General features: G+C 40.3%; 2 protein-coding genes and 1 non-coding gene across 3 annotated transcripts; 1 reads left to right on the plus strand and 2 right to left on the minus strand.

Moving 5' to 3' along the window:
- The first annotated feature begins 144 nt into the window (after window positions 1-144).
- On the plus strand, window positions 145-870 carry LOC120290653. The gene is made up of 3 exons (XM_039307004.1): window positions 145-217; window positions 324-535; window positions 697-870. Exons 1-3 carry the CDS (start codon window positions 145-147, stop codon window positions 868-870), a joined length of 459 nt encoding a protein of 152 aa, XP_039162938.1.
- A 7219-nt stretch (window positions 871-8089) lies between these two features.
- LOC104444911 lies at window positions 8090-9497 on the minus strand. The gene is made up of 2 exons (XR_005548760.1): window positions 9462-9497; window positions 8090-8536 (listed from the first exon to the last, which is right to left on the minus strand). It is a non-coding gene; the product is annotated as an uncharacterized LOC104444911 (transcript).
- A 1710-nt stretch (window positions 9498-11207) lies between these two features.
- On the minus strand, window positions 11208-14665 carry LOC104425574 (disease resistance protein RUN1-like). The gene is made up of 3 exons (XM_039307005.1): window positions 13684-14665; window positions 11970-12081; window positions 11208-11698 (listed from the first exon to the last, which is right to left on the minus strand). Exons 1-3 carry the CDS (start codon window positions 14173-14175, stop codon window positions 11208-11210), a joined length of 1095 nt encoding a protein of 364 aa, XP_039162939.1. The 5' UTR covers window positions 14176-14665.
- Between the last annotated feature and the right edge of the window lie 1439 nt (window positions 14666-16104).

Here is a 16104-nt window from a genome sequence, read left to right on the forward strand (position 1 = left end):
TCCTCCCTTTACTAGCTTACACTTTCATATTCATCACCAGCAAAAGAAAAGTTGCTACAGAAACAAGCACAGCAAGCAAGACACCGAGATCTCTCACTCGCCCGTGTTTGGCCTGAGAAACAGGCTTCCTCTTCTTCTCCCAAAATGGCCTGGAATCTCTTCCTTGCCTTCTCGCTCTTCCTCCAAAGAGCTCTGGGTAATGGGTATATAACCCGTGGTTCTTCTTCACCACAGTGCAACCGTGACATGCTATTTGATTTTTCGATTGACCTGTCTTTCTTTCCTTACCTTTTTCGTTGTCAGGTGACATTGTATGCGAGCAGTTGCTTGGTATAATGGAAGGCGGTGCATCCTGGAGAACTACGTGAGCCCAACGGATGGGAAGATGGAATACAAATGCGAGACCTCTCAAGTGGCTGTGGATACCATGCACGAGTGGATCGAGACCGATGCCTGTGGAGTGGATAGGAAGTCTGTTGGCATATCTTCAGAGGCTCTCCTTCAGCCTCGCTTCACTACCAAGCTCTGCTCACCGGCATGTTACTACAACTGTCCCAACATTGATGACCTTTACTTCAACTTGGCCCTCGGAGAAGGTAATTCCTGACCGCGAATCAATCCGCCCCCATCTGCTTTGAAGCAACATCGTCCTCTCAAATCTCCACTATTACTGACTCCGCCATCAGTTTTTAACAGGTGACCATTAGTCGGATCTCTGAGGTGCAACGGAGCAACCTGAAGCGGGTCATGAGAGAGGTCCGAAGTTCCGGAGCAGCATCCGGTCCCATGGGCACTGCGCCTATGGGGAGTCTTTCTGGCGAATACTATGAGATTGGATATGACCCTGCTGAAGCTCCCATGTATTACTAGGTGTCATATTTACATGAGAATTGTAAGCTGCTATGTCACCTCCAACTTGTATGGGTTTGTGCTATTCTGGCAAATGAAAGTAGAACACTGTACGAAACCTAAACAAAGTTTTTATCACTTCATTCCAACGCAAGCATAATCGCCTTTGCTAGCAAAGTTCAAGCGATCATAATGCATTCTATTGGTTTTTTCTTCTTCTTTTTGATAATTAAATGGTAGGAAGCACGATCGGCAAAAAGACCAGCTAAAATTTATTGACACATAAATTTTACCATTTTTATTTCAGACTTAATTGCATAGAAAATTAGGGATTTATCTTCTTTTTTTAAAGTAAAAAGTAAAAGGTAAAGTAAATGATTTTCATTAAAATGCATCACATATAGACGTTAGGAGCATTTGGATTAATAGTATTAATTATTAAAATTTGCAAAAAAAAAAATTATTATCAATTTTAATTATTATTATTAAAAAGGAATGGAAAACTAACCGTGCCGGGCCGGGCCTCTTTTGTCTTTCCCTTCATTCTCTTCACCTGGGCCGGCCCAGTCGATTTTCCCCTCCTTCGGCCCAACCCTTATCTTTTCCTCCTTCCCCACCTCTTCGCGCCTGCGACAAAAAGAGCACGGAGGAAGGGGAACAGGACAGAGTGAGGATTCTGCTTCTTCTTCTTCTTCTTCGGCTGAAAAGACCAGAGGGAGGGGACGGAGAGAAAGCGAGACACACAGCCGAGCTTCGTTCTCGACCGAGCGTTACCTGACCATCCCAGACGCATGCCGACGACCTCTAGCCGACATACTCGAGCCCGCCGCCTCCTCTTTCACGGCGACCGAATTCCGGTGAGTTTTCCTTGGGGTTCGATCCACTTGTACCCAAGGATCCGGCTCGGCGACATCGAGGCGGCTGAACATAGCTCGATTCGCTTCGGACTCACCTCCTGGTCGTCGTCGCCGAGCCGGGTAGGAACCCCCGCGGTTGAACGCTAATCCCGCGAACCTCTTTGCCCTCCTTGTTCTGTCCTTGTCTCGAGCGAGGTGAGAGTCGACTCCATTTCTTTAGTTCTGGCTCGTGCCAGATCTGAATGAGTTGGTTTTTGTGGAATCCGAACGTTGCTCGTTGATTACTTTTGAGTTTGGGTGTGCGCTCAAGCCTCCGAACAAGTCAATATTTGCTCCCCAACTCACCGCTCGCCATATGTTTGAAGAAATGCCCGAACCAAATCTGTTCAAGTTAGTCTCAGATTCCGACTTGTCTAAAAGACATTGCAATTTGGTTTTGTTCAGCGCAAGGTTGTTCTTGATTTTTAGGCTGCGCATGATAACATTTCTTGGCCGTGGAACAATTTTTTTTTCAGAAATAGTTCTTTTCTATTTTTATTCGGGGAACAATTTCTATGTAAAAACCCGTTTAGTAACTACACAAAATTTTTACTCTAGAAATAGAAAAATAATAGAAATCCGTTTGGTAAAAAACAGTTTCTTTTTTATATTTATTTGTTTTTTTATTTTTTTTCCGTAGACCGCCGCCACATCGCCGAACGCCGCGCGCTGCCGCACGCGCCGGGTCGACGTGCGGCGGCGGTGGTTGGTCGGCCTCTGCGGCAGCGGGAAGAACGGTCGGCCGGGCGGCGGTCGGCGGCAAGGCGGCGGCGGCGGCGGTCAATGGCGGTTAGCAAGAGAAGAATAAAATAAAAAAAAAATTTACTTATTTCTTAAACTTGTTCCGGGAACAAGAAGCAACTTTTTTTACTTCTCATTTCTATTCCAAAACCATTCCCGGGCTAACTTTTTGTTCCCGGAACAAAAACTAAGGTGCGCATGGTAACATTTCTTGGCCGGAACAATTTCTTTTCGGAAATAATTCTTTTCTATTTCTACTATGGGGAACAATTTATATGTAAAAAAACCCGTTTGGTAACTACACCAAATTTTTACTCTAGAAATAGAAAAAGAATAGAAATGCGTTTGGTAAAAACAATTTCTTTTTTATATTTATTTGTTTTTTTATTTTGTCGGTAGATCGCCGCCATCGCCGGACGCCGCCGCCGCCGCACGTCGCCGTTGGTCGACCGCCGCTTGCCGACTACCGCCGCCGATCGCCGGGCCGACCGACCGCCGCCCGCTGGTTTGCCGAAGGCCGACCGTCGCCGCCCCGCCGGAGGCCGATCGACCCGCCCGCCGCCCGGTCGTCGCCGAACGCCGCCACCGCCGCCAGACGTCCGCCGCCGGTCGAGCCGTGCCTGTCCGACTCGCCGCCAATCGCCACCGCACGGCCCATCGGCTGCCGACCGCCGGCCGCCCGGCCAAGCCGCCCGGCGGTCGACGGCGGCCGATGGGCCGTGCGGTGGCGATTGGCGACGGTAGTCGACAAGCGGCGGTGGACAAAGGCGGCGGCGGCGACGACCGGCCGGCGGCGTCTAGCGGCGTTCGGCGATGACCGGCAAAGTGTCCGCGGCGACTAGCGGCGTCCGGCAGCGTCCGGCGACGACCGGCGGCGGCGTTCGGCGATGACCGGCGGCACGGCGAGGGTCGTTCGGCCTCCGGCGGCGGCCGGTGGCGACCGGCGGTGGCGACGGGCCGGTCAACCTCTAGCGATCGGTGGTGGCGGCGGTCGGTCGGCCTCCGGCGATCGGTGGCGGTAGTTGGCGGCGCGGTCGACCGGCGGCGGCGTGCGGCGATGGCGGCATCCGGCGGCGTTCGGCGACGTCCGGTGACGACCGGCGGCGATGGCGGGGTCGGTCGGCCTCGCGGCGACGATGGTCGGTCGGCCTCCGGCGACCGGCGGCGGCGGCAACAGAGCGGCGGTCAACGGCGGTTAGCAAGAGAAGAATAAAAGAAAAAAAAATTCACTTATTTCTTAAACTTGTTCCCGGGAACAAGAAGCAACTTTTTTTTACTTCTCATTTCTATTCCAAAACCATTCCCGGGCTAACTTTTTGTTCCCGGGAACAAAAACTAACTTGCCATTATCAAACAAGGTTTCTATTCTTTTTTTGTTCTAAGAGAATAATAGAAATTGTTGGGTCTGGGAAGTTTACCATGCGCAGCCTAAGTTGCCGTTATCAAACATGTTTCTATTCTTTTTTTGTTCCGAGGAAAAGAAGAATAGAAATTCTTGGGCTGGGGAAGGTTACCATGCGCAGCCTTAGTGCGTTGTCTTCATCAAAGAATGGGCTGGTTATTGTTTTAACAAAAAGTGGTCGTAGGCGTTGAAAATAGGCTGAGTTCTGGTTATGGAGCCAGCAAGTGTTGGGCTTAAGTTCTAGTTTGGTAAGCTGGGTTTTGTTTGGGCTGGGTTTGTACTCGAGCGAGTTGGGTTTAGCCGACGAGTGCAGTTGACCGGAGAGCCCAATCTATATTCTTGGCCCAAGCCCGAGAGTCCAAGTTCAACCCGTGTTCGGATCGGGCTCCCTATTTTCGGATTAAATTTTTAAAAGAAATTAAAAAATTTCAAATTTCAAAAATGATTTTATTTAAAATTTAGCTTTTTAGTAATTTTCTCTTAAAATGTGCGAAAATCCTTGATGAAAATATTTTGCTCAAAATGGAACGAGCTCTTAAGGTTTTACAATAGGGTTCAAATGCCAAGTGGTTGTTCGCACATCTTTATTTCGACTATAATTGAATTGCAGACCCTCAACATGTTGATTGTTAGTCTAGTTAAAAATGGTACCTTTCTTAGCGTTAGATACTTGTTTTGCTTTGCAATTTATTTATCACTTCATTGGTTGTTGATTGTTATTTTAATGAATGCACATTCATATAATCATCTCATATGTTAGTGAATAAGTTTAAAATCAATCCAAATTGCCTGATAAAACTTTTCTTGAATTGAACAAGAATATGTACCAAAAGGGCATTAGTTGATTAATTAGTGTAATCTAGTTCTCGACCTTAAATTCTCTAGCGCTCTCACACTTCACTTGGTTTCTAGCCGATCCTAATAGATTAGTGGCAACTCATTTATAGAAAATTTAATACTGTAATTTGAACATCTAATGTTGCACAAGGTATAGGTTTGGAAGAGCCTGCATCTAAATCATGGGTTGCAAACCCCTTTTTTAGGTAATATCCTTAAACCTATAGGTCACGACAAACTTTACCACAAATTTACCGGCATAGGAAAGAATTCCGTATCTTTTAGCACATAATACTAGCCAATGCTAGAAATTTATAATCACTAACTTGAAAAACCATTAAAAAGGAGAAGGAGAAGGTGGATAACTCTTTTTTATTTTTTTTAATGGCTGTCACGTGGTTCGATCAAGTTTTGGCATGAGTCGAGGTCACTCTCGCTATATGTTTTGGTTGGAGCAAATACAAAAAAATGTTGTTGAGCAATTGATTTTTTTTCCTCATATTTAAAAATAGGAATTGATCAATTTTACGTGCATAATTTCGAATGTATAACAAGATCTTTGTAAACTTGTCGCTTTCCTCCATTCTCAAAACTAGAAATTACATAACGGGGATTGAGCAAAATCATGGCTCAATAAGAGGGATGGTCACTACATTCTATAAGAGCAAGCAATGGACAATGTAACATTATGTATGTATGTATGTGCATCATGACAATAGCTCCAACATGCATTCTCAAATAATGTGTATATTCCATACATTTTCTTTCCATAATTGCATAACTCATAGCGTAACATATAAATATAATCATTCTCAATCCCTCAGGTAAAAAATCCTATGGTCATGCTTTGTCGGATAACATAGCCCGAAAACCATATCCGGTATGGTTAAAACCAAAAAAGCTCATAGATTATGATTAAGCCCCGAAAATCAAGTCACCATGATTAAATCTCAAAATAGAACCGGTCTGTGAACATAGACACCAGATCTCACTGCATAGGTTGATGATGAGCACAAAAGCTAGATCATAATCCAATATGCGTGCATATAGATATCATTAACATAGATAATAATTTCAGCTTGATAACTTCTCCGAACCACATTTACTTGATGCCAAAATTATTCAATGCCTGTTCCATTTTTCCATAAATAGGACGCCACGAATTATTATTTTTCTAGATTTCAATAATCATGCCATGAATTAATACATAAAAGTTTCGTTCACTATAAAGAAAATGTCATGCTGCTTTTACCAAATATGGAAGTGGTAGAAGTCGCCTACCTCAATAACTCACAAAGTCATACTATACGAAGTCAACCATTGGATCTGCCTAATCCTAAACACAATTTAAAGCTCATTATCAGAAAATATTAACTTAATATAACAACTAGACTGTCTTGGGGAAAAAAGCCTGTTTCGGTAAAATTATGAAAATGCCCTCCGAGGTTCGGTCTTAGGTTTTGTGGGCTCGACACATATCAAATAGCTCAAAAATACTTACAAGTTAGTAAATTACCACAAATTTTGCCGGAATGTCAGAAAATAATTTTTCTCATGAAATTGACCTAAAATTGAATTTTCGGAATACTTAAGAGTTTGGAAATATTTTTAGAACAAGCAGGAGGAACTCCAAATAAGTGGTATTTCGATAGCAGTTGCTTGCGACACATGACCGGTGATGCTACCGAATTCAAGCCTTGTTCAAAACGATAGTGTATTGTCACCTTTGGAGGAAAAGGTAAAGACATAATTATTGGTAGGGGCAACATAAAGCTGGGCAATCTGATCATCAAAGATGTCTCTCTCGTAAAGGGACTTAACTCACGAAGGCTTCAGGATAAGTTTCGAAGAAGGTAAATGTATCGGGATAAGTAAATACAAATTTCAATCATTTCCTTTTCTTTAGGCTTTCTCTGTTGTACATATAGACAGGATTTGTATCTGAATGACTAGATATATCTATGTATCCTGGAAAGATGAATATCCTCATGCCAATATCTTGTTACAGCGACTCGCCAGCTTTATTGAAGTATGGGCATCAAAAAAGTCACTTGCTCTTTTAACATCCATGTAGAGCAGTTTTACAGGGTTCAAGTTGGCATACAATCGCCGGAAGGGATCGCCAGAACACGAGGAATATTATGAAGATGTGGTGATTTTTGAAGTTTCATAGGAGGTGACTGTTCTGTTTCATGATTGGGAAGTGTATCAATGCTTGGACAATTGTCTACTCAACCAATGTATGTAATTTCTGGAATTGTGCTCATAAGCACTTAAATCCTCTTCAACAGGGAGATGGTTAATCATTCAAGTAAATTATTCTGGAAACTGGATACCTTTCTCCATGTTTTTGCTGCTTAAAAAGGGATTTCCCGTGAAAATGCTGCCTTCAACTCCTCCAAAGAAAATGCCATGTTTCTTCTCTCTCTCTCTCTCTCTCTCTCTCTCTCTCGCATATTTATAGTGCCCTAGCAGTCATTTTTTTCTATAAGCTTTGTGCCTTTTGCTATGCAGATTTAACAATCAAGTAGATACTTGTGTTTTAGGTGGATTTCATTTCTGCATTATTTCTTTCTTGTTTCATTAGAAGTGTGTTTTCCATTGATCTTTCATAATTTTCTTTTGGTTTTTTGCATCTGATATAGCAATATGCTCAAACTTGACAATTTCTGCATTAAGGGCTTACTTATTTATCATCCCAAGATCTACTGTAAAATAAATTTCTCTGTTTGGTGCTACCTTTTTACATAGTAAATTCATTCCTGGGAATGGTAATAGTAAAGTGCTTGAATATTTGGTTCACTGCGAAGAAGGTGCTCTCTGGAGGTTTGGATGGATAAGCTCCTACCTGATACCGATATATCACGATCTGCTAGGTAGCAAACTTTCTCAAGCTTGAAGCTGCTGGGAGGTAATGTAGGGGCTTGTCTGATAAATCCTCATTACTTCATTATTATCTTCACTTGAACCGAGATTGTTGCATGACAGACATGAGGGTAATGGTACTAGTATATTTTTTCCTTTTATTTTGCAGATTTTCATGGGGTACATCAACAGAGCTCAGATGCAAATTTGATTGCCACTGGTGCAGTTCCACTGCTAACACCACAACCTGTAGCTGATGTTTTTAATAGTGTTGCAAGTCCATCAATATTGTCAGAGCAGGGCAATGATCCATCCTACGACATATCTGAACTTGGATATGCAAGACTTGGGCATAGTGATCCTGCTGATCTTGGCATCGACAAATCTGAATGTGAGCTGGCCTATCGAGAAGCAGGTTTGGAGTACGGACTCTTCAATGGAAAGTCCATTTTGGACAATATCGAAAGATTTTCCTCACTTGAAGTATGCAACAGAGGTGTAAACAGCATGGTGAGTGGCAGAGGAGCCCCATTGCAAACAACACTACGTACAATCCCAAATTTCCTGGCGCGCAACATTCTGCCGCCGCAAGGTTACAGTTTTCGAAGGGTCTTAGCTGTCCCTCTTCCATCGGAAGAGGGCATAAGTTGAACAGAGTTCTTACAACTGCGCAAGAGAGTTTATCTACAGCAAAAACAGACATGGAAGATCTCATAGCCAGGTTGGATCAAGAGATTACTTTAAGACAATTCTTAACAACAAAAGTATGTTCTTTCCTCTTGGGGAAAATGTCAAGTCTTGTATCAACCCATCATCTCCGATCAAGAGAAATGTTTGCTGCCTCTCCACCAATTTGTATTTTGAGATTTGTGCCATCCAGAATTTCAGCTTCTATGCAGTAAATTACTGGTATTTCTTTCCCCAGCTGGTCCCTGCGAACTTCTCCCTGTAGTTTGAACATATACCAGTAGTCATTTTGATAGTATATGCAGGACTAATCAGACGTACTCGAAGGATGAAAGGCAGTACGGATCTATTTGATGAATACTTCACATGTGTAGCCCTTGGAAGTGGCGGTATTCAAATTTGTTATATTTTCCGTGTTGTTGGGCTTTTATATGGATGCTTAATCTGTCATGGGTCGTTCTGGTTGTCATATCCCCATCTTGAGACCATTACATGGTTAAGAGACTGTCATTACCTAGTTACGCGTCGACTTTTCTGACTTCTGCCACATACTCGTGTTCATTCACGTGTCATTGTTTTAGATGATGCAACTAAATTCATATAGATTGTGTCTTGAAGGTCAAAGATCTTGAAGTGAAACTTGATTACCAAAAGAAAAATTGAGGAAGATGCGAACGGTCTAGTTCATCGACAATGCAACACTGGGGAAACGAGCCATTTCAGTAATTTGTTGTGCTTTAAAGCCATAAGAAATGATGAAGATGTTGAAGAAGTTGGTAATTCACATTGTATCTTGCGAAATTTATTCTTTGATTGACATTTCCTCCAGAATTAGAATGGTTTGTTCATATCAAATGGCGACACTCCCACGACTCTTTCAAGAAGTAGTAGTTTGGATGTACACACTTCTAAGAGTTTATATACATAGGAAATAGGTTTTGTTAATGGATTTTAGCTTTATGACTTCCTTTTGGTATTTGTAATCATTGTCCTTCCGCTGTATATTTGTAGAACCTTAGACAATTTCTTTTACATCGCTAAGAATCCAGCATAGTAGCCTGTTTTCTTTTAGGTCTTTGGATTCCGACTAAACTAAGTGCAAATCCTTGATTGATATCATCGACGACTATTTCCATGAGTATCAATATATGTGTTGCAGATGCAAGAAGAAATGACTTGCTTACTTCAATCCAATGAAGCCGATCTAGTTCTCAAATAAAGGCATACGTGATATCCGTGAGCAGAACTAAAAAGTACAATAATAGTTTCTTTGCACTCTGTAGTGCTTTCGGTTTCAAACGGCAGGAACAAGATAATACACAAAAGATATTCTCAGATTTTTCACCAACACAAAGAATGGAATCGATTTTATCTTGGCAAACACAAAGTTCTCCTAAGAAATTTATAAAGAATGTGAACAACTATTATTACATCAACTAATACTTGTTACAATAATTAAATATTAAATCACGTCTTTATTTAACAATTTAAGCTTTTAAAATAGTTAGAAGTGATGCGACATAAAATCTCACATAATAACATAGCTGGAAGTGCTTAGCTCGAATCTTTTCAGACTTCATTTGCCTATATATATATATAACCTAAGCATGAGAGAGTGTGTTAAAATAATGAAGTATTAAATTACATCTTCATTTAACAGTTTAAGTTTTTTAAAATAGTTGACAATGGTCCCACACAAAATCTCACAATACCTCTATAGCCATCATCCCATTTATGAACCACCTTGTAATTCCAACAACAACGTAACTGTTTAATCCATGGATCATGTTGAGAGCTTTCTTTTTTCCTTTATTTTGAAATTCAAGAATATTACAAAAGCGATTGGTGCTTTATTTATTTGTGAGACTGACAATGCACATGCATGCATGCTTTAAACCGAATATTTCTAACAATTACAAACAGAAAATATAGAGGAAGAAGAAACCAAAGGAACTTTTACCAACCGCAAGAGGATGAGATGTTTTATTCTTTCTAGAGTCGGTTGAAGATATCACCCGCTCCATTTCTGCAAGTATCCTTCCATGCTTTGTAAGTGCCCAAAAAGAGTTCAAAATGCACTAGACATGTGTCTGGAATATGTAGATCAAGCGACTTTTCCCGTGGAAACCGGTGAGACTCAAATGCCGCAGCTCCTTAAACTTTGATAAATCAGGCAACCCTTCCGGTGGAAGACCCCGAGACTCAAAACCCGCAGCTTCTTTAATTTTGATAAAGCAGGCAACCTTTCTAAAAACTGCATTCGTCAATACTCAACTCCTCTAGCGATTCCAATTTCTCCACACCTCGAATCTCCATTAGCGCGGGGCAAGATCTCGTACTGAATTGTTGGAGCCCCTCTAAGCCTGATATAGTAAGCCTCCTAACCAATTTATCTTCATGAAATCCCAACATACGCAGTTTCTCCAGTTGTTGTCCAAGTACATCATCAAATTCGACCTTCCTTAGCTGACTATGATAAAACCATAAACGAGACAGATTTTTCAAGTTGGAAAACAGTGACCTTTTCATGGGTGACTTCACATGACGTAGAGTCAATTCTTCAAGACTAGATGGAAGCCCCTTGAGAGATTGTAGGCGAACACAAGTTATCTCAAGAATACGAAGACAAGAAAGAGTAGCCAAATTAATTCGAGGTAATTTGACGTCTCCAATGACAAGTGTCAATTTCTCTAGACAATATAACCCCTTGATCCACTTTATATTTGGGGCTCCTTGTCTGAATTCTGGGAACCAAGGAGTGTCGTACTTTATATGAAGATCGACTAAGTTAGATAGGTATGAGAGGTCGAGGGCTGTCCACAATAAAAGAGGTGAGAATTTTAACTCCTTCAAACTCACAAGAAGCTTTGGCAACTGTTCAAGTTCATAACATTGATCCAAACAAAGTTGTTGGAGATGAGAAAGCTTATTCATAGTTGTGGGCAATCTCCTAATCTTGCTCTTTGATAGCTGTAGCCCCCTAAGAAAAGATAGACCCTGAATTTCACTTGGAATTTCTCCCTCCATATTTTCACAAAGTATCCAGCATTCAAAACTTTAAGATTCTTTAGCATCCATATGGCATTTGGTAGCTCTCTAATCATAGTACCAATTACACCTACAATCTCCAATTGTTTGAGCTTTCCAATAGAAGTAGGTAACTTTGTAATCTTTGTGTAGTTCAAATCTAGCACTAGCAAAGATTCTAGCCCTCCTATTTCCTTCGGTAGCTTCTTTATAGGAGCCTGAAGCATGCTCATCTTCCTCAACTTTTTAAGATTCCCAATAGACGCAGGTAATTTTCTAATTCTTGTTCTGGTCAAATCTAGCTCAAGCAAAGACTCTAATCCTCCTATTGTCTTCGGTAGCTTCGCTATCCAACTGTCTATAAGTGCCATCGTCCTCAACATTCTAAGACCTCCTACGGAATTTGGAAGTTTAGGCAAATTAGAATTAGTCAAAGACAATCCATTCAAACTTGTCATCTCTCCAATGGAATGTGGAAGTTCATGAATGGACATCCCTTTTATTATTAGCGTTGATAGGGATTTTAGACTACCAAATATAGAAGGTTTTGGAAAAAGGTCATCACAACGATTTGCCTCTATCGGGCTATAAAGGGTCACGATATTCCAAGAGCAGATTTTTAAGTACTTTAGGTGCTCTAGTTGAGAGAGAGAGCCATCATTTACTAGCAAGCTTGCACATGATCGAATAGTCAATCTCCTCAAATTTGAGCATTTCGAGAAGTCGGGAATCCTTTTCATGCAAATAGATCTCTATAACTTTCAAGTTCTCACTCACCTAAAAAAACAAAATCAAGAATTAGCCAATTCAAGAAATGATAAGTTTGAATAGCAAGACAAATGTGATAAAACAAGTAAACTGCATGATATGATGTTTGTACCAGGCATGACTTCCATCCGGCCCAATCTTCAGTAATATCACTACGGCTAAGCAAGAGCACTACTAATTTCTCCAGGCACAAATTCGTTGCACTTAAATCCAAAGGGCAACCAACCCAAGTTAACCATGTTAACTTTGAGAGAAGATTCTGGAAGTCCCCAGCAAAGTCTCCGCCCTCTAATTCCAAGAATCTTAGATTGGGCAGCTTTGAAAATTGTTCACTTGTGAAAGTTTGCTTTTGGAGAGTCTTGTTAGCTTGAGTGCTACTACTTTCTGTGTCCCCTAGTAATAGGAAAAGCATAAGTGAACATTTGAACTGGATGACAAACAAGGTGCTGTACAAGTTTGAGGAGCTTGATTATGTTCAGTGTAATAAACACACATTATTGGTTCATACAAATCTAAATTGAGAAAAGAATAAGTAAGAAGTTCATACAATTGAAATGAATGGCTTATGTTGTATAAAGCAAAATAATATTTTCAATCTATCAATTTAAGCTTTGTTGCCAAATGATTGCAAAAAACTTTAATATCGCTGAGCAAAACCGTTTGATAGAAAAATACTGCCCCCATAATTAACCTTTTTTGCAACAAAAAGGTTCTGCAATGGTTTTGCAATTTAGAAAAAAGTTGCCAGACCAAATTAAAAAAAAAAAAGTCTCTTGAGTTTATAACCCCATTCCGAGTCTATGCCCCGAAATCTGCTTGGCCTAGGGTGTGTGGAAGCTTGATATACTCAAGAGTTTCCCTTATTAGGTTTCCTGTGAGGTTTATTACAAGATGAAGACAAGAGCTAGAAAGTCTTGTTTTAGGACTCGTTGCTGATTCTACATAATAAAAGAGCATGCAAAAAAGGGATCCGCTTTCATAATAGTAAAGATATTCAACCAACCTCATAAAAGTCTCTCGTATGTTGTTTGAAAGCTCTACCGGGCTAGAAAGTCTTGTTTTAGGACTCGTTGCTGATTCTACATAATAAAAGAGCATGCAAAAAAGGGATCCGCTTTCATAATAGTAAAGATATTCAACCAACCTCATAAAAGTCTCTCGTATGTTGTTTGAAAGCTCTACCGGGCTATACACAAAAGATTACATACTATAATCAATTACAAAATCTATTACCAAATTTCAGGTAAGGGGTCTCATTACAGAGTAATGTTGCTAACGATTTCCAACTTAGCAAAAAGGAATAAAATCAGCCTTAAATAGCCTTGATAGCCTGGGGAGTTGCAATATGGATATGCTTTCACATAATTGGTTGAACAAACTAGTATTTAAATGTAATCCTGAAGTGTTTGCTACTATTAACTTTCATGTTGTAACCTTTTAGATATGATAGATAACGGAATTACCATCATCAATTCTTATAAGCCTTTTTTTTTTCTTTGCCAAAGTAAAAGTTAAATAAAAAAATGTACCAGCAAGAACTAACTCCACAACCTTTGGAAAATGCATGGTTGAGTTTTTCCTAAAGAAAATAGTAAGGTGACAATAGCTTACCTTTTTCCTCTGAACCACTTCGAGGGCAAACTCAGGCTCCCACAACCTGCTACAATTCTCTGGAAAATTGATGTCTTCACACCTAACGATTTCTCTTCCAAGATCTCTAAGTTGATCATGCATCCAAAATTTAAGATCTTTTGTAATCTTTATCAAAGACTTACGAGTAAGGACAAGTAGTTCCATCTCCGGAAAATAGTTGGAAGCTTTCCACATATAGCTCGGGTGGAGTATATCTTTTCCAATGAAGAAACATGCAATATCAAGAAAGATCTCTTGTTGCTCAGCCTCTAACATGTCATAACTGACTTTTAATTTATTGAAGACTTCCCGGTTGGGCACCGACTTTAACTTCTGCAAAGTGACTTTCCAAGACGTTTTGCTCTTGCCTTGAAGTGAGGAACCAATAACCGCAATAGCTAAAGGAAGTCCACCTGTTGTGGTAGTAATTTTCCTTGAGATATCATCGAAGTCATGTGGTGGTAAATCCATCTCGAAGGCATGTTTACTAAAAGCCGAAGAGCATAGAAAAAATCCATTTCTTTCATTTTATAGTATTGAAACTCTTGAGAATGTGCTTGGAAACTACTCTCTTTGTCCTTCTCTTTGATTGGCAAAAAGTTGATGTCCCTTGTTGTAATGATTATTCTGCTTCCTGAATCAAACCAATCACTCTTCCCAGCTAGCTTAGAGAGTTGATCCCTATTATCCACATCATCAAGAATAAGGAGAACTTTCTTATCACAAAGTGTTTTTCTAATCATTTCAATCCCCATGTCAACAGAAGTGAGAGTTTCTAGAAATTGGGATTGAAGAATTTCTAATAATAATGTTTTTTGTAAGTCAACAATTCTTTTGTGTTTTGCAGATTCACGAATGTCTGAAAGGAAGCTACAGACTGCAAATCGGTTGGAGATTTGATTAAAGACAGCTTTTGCTAGAGTTGTTTTACCAATGCCGCCCATTCCATGGATGACCAAGTAGCAAACATCATGAGAACCTTCATTTAACTTGTCAATGATAGCTTCAACATGATCATGAATCCCGACTAAATGATCAGGCAATTTTCTCTTTCTACTCATCAGCTTGGTCAAAACCTCATAAACAATATTGTTGATGATTTCACCCTGGCTAAATGGATATTTAAAACGTTGACAAAAAATTTGGGTGTCAATAGTTGGTCATCTTAAGGTGAAACTTGAAACTATAAGAAAAATTGAGGAAGATGCTGATAGTCTTTTTTATTGACAATGCAACATTGAGGAAACAAGCCAATTTGACAATTTGTTGTACTTTAAAAATGTACATCCAAACCAAAGAAAATGATGAAGATGATGAAGAAGTTGGTCATATGCATTATGTCATTTCTCTTGTGAAATTTATTCTTTAATTGACATTTCCTCTAGAATTAGAATGGTTTGTTCATATCAAACAATGAACGCTCCATGACTCCAACATTTCAAGAAGTGGTAGTTTTAGATATACATACTTCTAAATAACGCTTCTCTTTCCCGGATGCATCCATTTCTTGCACGAGCTTGACAATGACTGATGATGTCACGCCCCGATCCTCAGTCACGTGCCCATCCTTATTTTATCTGGTCGATTTTAAACTTGCAATATCCCAGGACTACGTATCACCGACCTTTTTATTTATTAAGCACATACATAAGCAGTTATTAATCCCCAGACAACAAAACAATGTGATAGAAAAGTGGGGCCATAATTTCCATACTGAAATTCACAACCACTCTTTTACACAAAGCACCTCATATATATAATGTAATACTATTCACAGGGGTCTGATCAAACACTTCTCCACATATTATCAAGGTCTGACAAAACAAGATGGGATCTCAGTCCTCATCCGGGTTGTACTTAGGATCCTCCCCGTGGTCATCTTCTTCTCCAAAATGTTCCTCCTCATTTGGTTCCACATCAGGGTTCTCCTCTTCAGGTTCCTTCTCCTCAGGCTCCTCATCAAGGTCCTGAAATGGTTATTCAATAACCATTAAGACCACGTCTCAGCAAGTTCTACCCCCTAAGACTCGATTAGTAAACTAATACACCTTAGGGCTGCCTATGCACAACATGAGTCAGAGGACTTACCTGGGCCTCAGATTCCACCTGCATATTAGCACAAATCAAATAAGCACCCAAGCAATCACATCACAGATCGAAGCATTGATCTAATCGACTTAGTCGATTTCATGTCAGGAAGACCACTCACGATCATCTCCCTTCAATCATTCAATTCACAACATCAAACCAAGGCAATGAATCACATCAAGTCACACTCAGATCGAATCATCGATCAATCGACCTAGTCGATTACAAGTCAATCAGACCATCTCATGGTCATTTCAAATCAATCGGTCCATTCACAACATCAGATCAAGCAATGATCAATCGACCTAGTCG

The sequence above is a fragment of the Eucalyptus grandis genome, chromosome 2 (assembly GCF_016545825.1).
Source record: "Eucalyptus grandis isolate ANBG69807.140 chromosome 2, ASM1654582v1, whole genome shotgun sequence".
Lineage (NCBI taxonomy): Eukaryota > Viridiplantae > Streptophyta > Magnoliopsida > Myrtales > Myrtaceae > Eucalyptus > Eucalyptus grandis.